Source organism: Gigantopelta aegis, chromosome 8 (genome assembly GCF_016097555.1).
Source record: "Gigantopelta aegis isolate Gae_Host chromosome 8, Gae_host_genome, whole genome shotgun sequence".
Taxonomy (NCBI): domain Eukaryota; kingdom Metazoa; phylum Mollusca; class Gastropoda; order Neomphalida; family Peltospiridae; genus Gigantopelta; species Gigantopelta aegis.
The window spans coordinates 5452731-5461186 of NC_054706.1; the positions used below are offsets into that span (position 1 = coordinate 5452731).

Below are 8456 nucleotides of genomic sequence, written 5' to 3' on the forward strand. Positions count from 1 at the left end.
AAACAAAATCACATGACACATTACAAGTTAAAATATAATAGATTGTCACAGTTAAGCCATAATAAATTAAATTCTGAAATAAAGTTTAAAACAGAAGAAGAAAAAAGAAAGTTATTTAAACATTAATGTATTTGATCCTCATTATGCAGTATTTCCAATGTCCTGAATTTGTTTTTTTAAATTGCATTTTCCCTCCCATACACCACTCACATTTTGAAAACAAAATTGTATAAAAATTTAGCATTTAATTTATTGTGGCCTTATTTACTGTGTGTCTTTCAGGCACTGTTAGATCCAAGTCTTGAGATTAAAGGTGCTACAAACCAAGAGGAGGAGGACATTAGAAAGTAGGTCATTTGGTTAAACAGTTGATAAGAATCTCTCAGTTTCAGTACTCAACATTTGCTTTCTCCATTATTCTGTGACATCTTTCACCCGTACAGGGTGTAACACAGCAGTGGAGTACTTTCCTGATTTCTTGCAGGATTCTTAATGGGTCGTGAGAGTTGTGCACAGTCATATGTAGATTTTCAAATGTCTGTTTTCATTTATGATTTAGATTTGGTTGATTTGAATAATTCTTGAAAATGAAACTTTTTGTTTTTTGACATCAACATAGCACAGAATGAGATCATCAGTACATGAGTAAATTGTTCTATGTTAAGTTATTAGAGTAAAAATACTAAAAATATGGGTTGAAAATCTTTTAAAACAGTAATGGAGAAATGCTTTTCAAAAGTCATGAATGTTGAAAATCTTTTAAAAGGTCACTGAGAATTGCTTTTCATAAGTCATGAATGTTGAAATTATAAAAAAAATATCACGGAGAAATGCTTTTCAAAAGTCATTAATGTTGAAAATCTTTAGGTCATGGGAAAAGTGCAGTAATTTAAATGTGCTGACATGTTATTAAAAACAAACATTCCTTTCCTTTCTTTCCTTCTAAACTATCTTTAAGGGATGTGAGAGCTACGCGGAAATGCGCTTTTCCATTTCGTCTAAAAAACCCCAAAAACATGATGTTCAGTACTGTTGACCACACATGGTTCATTTGCATGTTTTCACGGTTTCAAGTTTATGATGTGTGCTTTATATATTATAAGTTATAACCATTTTAGATTTGTTAGCATTGAATGCAATTTTTGGCAGTTCCAGGGGTTGCAAACAACAGTTTTCCTTCCGGGGCCCTTGAGCGACCCCTGGACACCGGCCGCAGTAAGCTTTTTTGTTCCAGCCCCTCTCGCATCCCTGATGTTTAGATTTTCTGTTTTATTTCATATTTTTCAGATTTATCCAGTCCTGTAGCATAACTCCACTTGTGCAGGCCAGTTTGGGAGGCGGGTCACCCACAGACAGTGACCTGTTACTATCTGTCGGTGGACAGACCAGTGAATGGTTGCTACCGGTTACAGCAAAACTAACCTTTAGAGAGGATGGCGTCACATTTGATGTTGATGGTGAACAGTTTAACCATATAAATAGCTATATTGACTTTTTCATATTACGATATATAGGCCTAGTGTATTCCCTAGCTTGTTTTAGCATAGTGCAACACCATGCCCCAGTAGTCTAGCGCCATCTTGCCTTAATCAGCACCATGCTGCCCTGAGATTAAACAAGCCTTGTTCAATAATTAATTTTAAAATGACCTTTATGAAACACTAAAAAAATGTTTATTAATTAATTAAATATCCCAGTTATATATTTTGCCATTCATTTATTGCAGCAAGAACATTAATTACATTTATTTTTATTTCAATTATTATTTTTGTCTTTAATGATGAAAAAAGTGCCATGAAAATACCTTGCCAAATTTCTAGTGAAAACACTAGACATACATGTAGATCTCTCGTTTTTCATTTCCAAACCTGTGTTTAAGCTGATTAAAAAGACAAACAAAAAACTTCAATAAATTTATTTCATTAATACTATTTAGTCTAGAAAAGTTCAAAATTATGAGGTATGCAGTTACTTTAGAACATAAAGGATTTCTCATTCAGAGTGAAAATTTGATTATACACGAGTAAAGATTCTATTACGGATCTCCTAGGGGAGTGGCAGTCTTCGTAAGGATGAGCACCTGATAGTAGATCATGGAAGCATTCATGACTGCCTAACATCCTTTCAACTCTGCCTTCTGCAGAGATATGGTTTTGATATTAGAAATATGGTTTTGTTATTCAGATTTCTTCAAATCTAGTAATCTGCTTAACCATTGTAAATGGACAAATCTGTAGAGAAACTCGGCTATAAATGAACATGCAAGCCCTTGGCTACTGTGTAAGAACTAAAGTGGTACTTTGTAGGTTTCTCTCCAAGCTGTCAGTTCTGCAAGATATCTGCAGACCATCTTCTCTCGGGGGACTCGACTGACATCACCAAACTTCGTGACTCGCTGGAGACCATCAAACTAGCTGTAAGTGAAAAGCTGTCTATGAAGAATCATGTCTTTCTAAGGCCATTGTTATAATAAATCATAGTTTGCATCCCTCTGTAAATAAAGACCCGCTCCTGGGTTGTTGTTGTTGGGGGTGGGGGTGTGTGGGGATTTTAAAAAAAACTACTTTTTTTTTTTTTTATGTGATATTTTCAATGTCTTGGACAATATAGAATAAAAAAATATAATTTTACCCCTCCTTATTTTGACATTTTTTTTAGCTTTTGATTTATAATAGCCTTATGGTCAAATAATGTTTTGCGTGCAGTGTTCTCGCTGGGTGAAAATTAAAGAAGGATGGCCATGCGGCACCACTCCCTTAAAAAAAAAGGTTGGTTGGTTGCAAAGACATGCTCCTTATCTTGCCTCTCATTATTTGGTACAAAAAAGTTGATACGAAATAAAGCTGACTCATTTTGTGACAGTTGTCAGTGTAACATTCACGGGCAATTCCGGTTTTGCTGAACAGATCAAAGTTTTAATAATATTATTTTAATAAAGATTTCAAAATATACATGTATGTAAAAGAATAAAGATGTTTGTAAACTGATCCCCTAATGTGGGATAAAAAAAATTCTGTTTATTTTATTTCCATCTTCATCGAATGAATCGATTGCTTTGATATCGCCAACTGATAAAAAGGAAAGGAGGTGTATATATTATTTAGCACCCAAGATAAAGTATTTTAAACACTACCACTTCCATTGTTTTTATGAGCGGTGATATCCCACCAAAAATGAAACCAATTAAATCTGCAATTGAGGACAAAATATCGGGCGATAGTTAGTGGAAACAAAAGACAGAATGACCGGTCTGATCACGTGACACATTTGGTGCCAAATAAGTTGTTTTTTCAGTCGGAGTTTGCTGATAACAAATAAAATGTTTTCATTGCTAAAATAAAATATAACTTGTATTGTGTGTGACAAACATACAAATGGATACAGGTCTGGGACAAAATAGAGGCTGTTAAAAATATTGTTAAATTATGTTATGGTAACTGTCGTAAGCTAATGAAGTTTTTCATCAGTTGCTTTTTCATACACACAATGCGGCTTGTTTCCTTTGATGTCCAGTGTGCAGAATATGAAAGAAGGGCGACAAAATGCAACAGCGGGGCGGGCTGCCCCGTTTAAATGGAACAGCGAGAACACTGTGCATGGAATAAGCTGGTTTTTCGTGAGCATGAAGTAAAGTGAAATTTTGGAGAATTTTTTTTTGTATATATATATTTGCTAGCTACATGTAATTCAGCAGCTTGTATTCTGTTGGGCTATGAAAAACAGTAATTTGTCTACTAATACTCAAAAACAGTAACTTAATGACACCCCAATATGTTTTCTTGAGAGTATTAATCTATCTTGCTTGTTTAAATCTTCACAAAGAGCAATGGTTTTCAGATTTTAGTTAAGACTTAAACAGTAACTTTAAAAAACCCAGTCAGTAATTTAAAAAACAACAATTTAAACCCCGCCTTCTGGTTATCAACATGTTTTACTTAAGGCTTGTATTTTTTTAAACAGTAACAGTGTTGAAGAATTAGGAGAAAAAAATGCCACAGTAATCATGGAATTGTGGTCATAGCTTTTAAACTCTGCCTTGCTTTGCCTTGTCTCACAAGTACCAGTATGTTCTGAAATTACCAACATTTACATTTGTGGTCTTATTTCAGTTTGTACATAACTTGAATAAATTAAAGAGATTCTTGAAGCAGGCTGAACTAGACCATTATGCCTTGTACAGGTAAGGACCAATACTGGTTAGGTAATCGAGCAGAATTTTTCATTTATTTTTAAAAAATTCCACCACTGAATATATAACAGTTAGTACATAATGATATAAAAAAACATACAAGAATAAATTAAAGGGACATACCCTAGTTTTTTAAAGACTAAGGCATATTTTGTTTTACTATTAGAGCCGTTTTTGATAACTGAAATCCTACTTTAGTTAGATTTTATTGTTTAGATTATCTCTTTCCGTACATTCCGTACAAGTGTTTTTGGTCATCCTGGTGTTTTTAATATCACAAAATGCATTTCTCATATTTTTTAAAACTCATGTGCGTCTGAGAGGTAACAGTTATGGAGTCGAGTGTTAGTCTATTTTTAGAGAGGGTATTTCACCATTTCAAAGTCACAGACTCATGTTTCACTCAATTGTAACTTTATCCAAATGTGTTACAGGTTTGTAGATTAACTGAACTTAGTGTTAATTTTCACGGGCTAAAACTAGGGTATGTCCCTTTAATGCTATCGAAATTCACGTTTAATTGACACTTTGGCCAAAGGTTTAATTATTAGCAGGTAACTGTAAGACAAGATTTGCATATATATAGAGAGAAGAAATATTTGTAAAGTATACAGCTATGTTAATTAACATTTTGTGTACATGTCGTTACACTAGACTTAAAGGTCATTGTAAAGTTAATTTATAAAAATATTTCTCCATCTCTCTTTGTTTTCTAGTATTTTAAGTTATACAACATTGCCTTTACAGTAAAAAAAAAATGTTTTATTATCCACAGCACAAACTGTTATTAACCTTGCTTTGCAGTTTATAAGCGTTCATTAATCATATTGTTTAATTTTCTTCTGTGTAGATCTTTGTCATATTTGAAGAAGTGTGGAGCGGGTGATCTCCTGCTACGCTATGTTCAGCTTGATGCCAACACAGACACACTTGACATCCTGGCAGTTATTCAAGACTTTCTCAAGGAAAAGGGACAGCATTTAGTATGACCTGCCAGTCAGGTGACATGTTACATCAGGTGATACTCTTTGCAAATGTCACTTGCTAAACTGGTTTTTATATCTAATGTTAGATAAATGTGACATAATAGAAGTTGATGGTAGCAGTCAAAATGTTCACAAGCACAGTATATACTGGATTGTTCCTGGTATGTAGGAAACCTGCCTCTGTGCTTAGGGCTGTACCAAAAGTGATTACATGGTTGGGTAGGAGGTAATTCTTTTATACTGTGTTATTCCTGGTATGTAGGAAACCTGCCTCTGTGCTTAGGGCTGTACCAAAAGTGATTACATGGTTGGGGTAGGAGGTAATTCTTTTGGTTATCTACCTCCCAGAAAATAAGATTTATTTATGTTGATACTATTCCCTGGAGCACAATGAAGCTAGTTTTGGTTATTAAATAATGACACAATTCAACATTTGTAGTAAATGTCATTTTTATTAAATGATGGATAATTGTAATTTCAGTTACTATATTATTAGTGACGCGGTTTTTGCCAGGGCGAAGGAAATACAGAATTTGAAGGGGCGTACAATCCCGTACGCCCTGGCAAAAACCACGTAACGAATTTATTACCTTTTAGATCTTTTTCAAACATTTTGAACAAATCACACAAAGATTTTTAAGGTTTAAAATATTTTTATAAAATAAAATTTCAAATAAAATATTATTTTTTAAAGGAATGCAGCTTTATATGAATTTTAGAAATATACTAACATTTTTTAAAAACTATTTATACACTAAGATATGCCATTTACCAGATAATACTATAGAAATTAAAATTCTATAACAGTAACTGAAAATATTTCTACTTTTATCAGGGTAATACAAATCACTAATATAGATTTAACTACAAACATTTTTAACTTTAATTATTAATTTAAGTGAATTATCCAAGTTGATTTAATATGTATGAAAGTTCAACTTCTGTTATTAACTCTTTGAGGCCTGGCGGCCATTTTGGATCTGAGCCCTAGGTAGTATTTACTGCTAATGCCCTATTGCATAATGAAGGATTTCATGAAAAAGCTATAGCTCTCAGAAAAATGCCTGTAACTTTATAATTAATAAACATATTCACAACACATTTTGTGTGATATTTAATATAGTGTGTACCAATAAGAATATAAGCCATTTTCAAATTATTATAATTGTAAAATAATTATAATTGTCTCTAAATGATGAAAGTAAACAAAAAAATTAACAAATCTCACTTTCTTTGATTCAGTGATTCAGTTCTACTGAAACAAGGCAGGAAACTTTGCCTTGTGGTAAGGCTTGAAACAACCCACACACAGGTTAACATTACACTGTTCACAGCCTGAGGTGGGTTCACGTCTAACGCCCTGAAGGGTACACTGTTTGCATGTTCTTTTTTTGCCAAGAACCACTGGCCAGTGTAAAAGTCCATCTGTGGCTTTCTTCTGTATGCTCTCTCGCTTCCTCTTGTGCCAGTATGTTCCAACTAGTTGTTTGGTCAAGTTTTGTCGGAATTCCAGCTGGCATCTTTCCTTCTTCCTTCCTGTCTTGGAAGTCATGATGTGATTGGCCGATTCTTTCATCATGATGAATGCATTTATGATTGAAATGTCGATCAAAAACCAAAACAAATATTTCCACCACTTGGCTGCCCTTCGTGAAACTGAGTATGATGACCGCAACTGATCTGCTCTATCCACTCCATTCATGTATGCTGTGTAGGATTTGACTGCCTGGGGACAGGGAACATCCACCTGTGTGCCGTCTTTCTTTTTCCGTTTCACAGTCGTTCGTTCCAGCGGATTTGACAAAGTGGATAGGATGTTCACTGTCCGCTTGTCGTGCCATGCCACAGCTATCATGCTTCCTTCCTTTTGTTCGATGACCATTTCACCCTGATGTTTCAACTTCGCTTGGGTTACACTGGCTGGCAAATACTTTCGGTTGGTTCGTACTGTACCACAAGCATACGTTTTATTGTCAAGAAGTTCTTGAAACAGTGGCACAGAAGTGAAATAATTGTCACAGTAGACACGGTGATTTTTTCCCCATATGTCTCTCGTCAAGTCTTTCACAACCCGTTCACCAAGGCCAGTTTCAACAACATTGTTGACTTTGCCTGTATAGACTTGAAAGTCGTTCAAAAAACCATTGTGGGGATCTGCTCTTGCCCATATTTTTATGCCACGTTTTGTTGGTTTCATGGGGAGGTACTGTTTGATTGACAAACGACCAGTATAGGCCACCATGGCTTCGTCTATTGATGTCTCACAGTGGGGCGAATACTGTGTTCTACACTGGACACGAATAGCTTCTAAAAATGGACGAACATGAGCCAGTTTATCATGTCCAGGTTGTCCGCGGTCAGGATTTGTTGAAATATCACAAACGTGAAAATACTGACAAAGCTTGTCAAAGCGGTCACGCGTAATACGATCAGACATACCTGTTGGTCGAAAAAATGCATCCATCGAAAAATACATGTCCTGAGTGGGTGCAATCACAATTCCCATAAGAATGTTGAATCCAATGAATGCTCGAATTTCATCCGCATTTGTTGCAAACCATTTTGGGTCGTCGCCATTTTGTTCGATTCTTGATTGTGCATACCTGTTAGTCTCTTGGGCGATTTTCACATACGACTCGTCGGGGAAAATTTGTTCAAAAAAATCTATTTCTTTTGCATCATTTCCAAGAATATTTACAGCACCGACAGGTTGCACAAACGCATCTACTTGTATATCAGTCAGGACTGGACTCCACGATGTAGTTCGATTTGGGGTTTCTGGTTCGATTTCTTCATTGCCATTTTCACGATTGTGTCCATTTCGAAGCCGTGACAGAGGTAAATCATCACTATCGCTGCTCAGATCCACATCAGAACTATTATATCTTTCATCTAAATCAAACGTTTCATCAGGTAGATCATCGTTGGTAAAGCCATCGAAATCAGAAGTGCTTTCATTTTCCGAATCAAAAAAGCCGCCATTTTCCATTTTGTATTTTTTTTCAATGCAAAGAAATTTCGGAAGGAAACACGTGGTTTATTTAATGAAGCCAGTTGTAACAACGCTTTCTATTGGTCACTAGATTGACCTTCAACCTATTGCTAAAGCTGGATAGTAATTATACTGTCCAATGAACTTTCGTTTTACATTTAAGTTGGGTCACGCCTCCAGTCGGCATTCGACAATTAGTGCTAGTTGTAAACAACACGTACAGGCGGGACTCGACTTTTCGCGTAAATGAAAATCACGACGTCAGTCAGGATTCGACCCCAAAGAGTTA

At 35.2% G+C, this 8456-nt stretch overlaps 2 protein-coding genes across 2 annotated transcripts in view; one reads left to right on the forward strand and one right to left on the reverse strand.

Moving 5' to 3' along the window:
• Window positions 1-5605, forward strand: part of LOC121378671 (protein Njmu-R1-like) — a 30654-nt gene extending 25049 nt beyond the window's left edge. The window contains exons 8-12 of the mRNA XM_041506952.1: window positions 283-347; window positions 1288-1457; window positions 2307-2416; window positions 4110-4180; window positions 5040-5605. Of these exons, the coding sequence (XP_041362886.1) occupies window positions 283-347; window positions 1288-1457; window positions 2307-2416; window positions 4110-4180; window positions 5040-5178 (555 nt within the window). The 3' untranslated portion in view covers window positions 5179-5605. The remainder of the gene's footprint in view (window positions 1-282; window positions 348-1287; window positions 1458-2306; window positions 2417-4109; window positions 4181-5039) is intronic.
• Window positions 5606-6427: 822 nt separating this feature from the next.
• On the reverse strand, window positions 6428-8164 carry LOC121378672 (piggyBac transposable element-derived protein 4-like). The gene has a single exon (XM_041506953.1). The coding sequence runs from the start codon at window positions 8162-8164 to the stop codon at window positions 6428-6430; it is 1737 nt and encodes a 578-aa protein (XP_041362887.1).
• Between the last annotated feature and the right edge of the window lie 292 nt (window positions 8165-8456).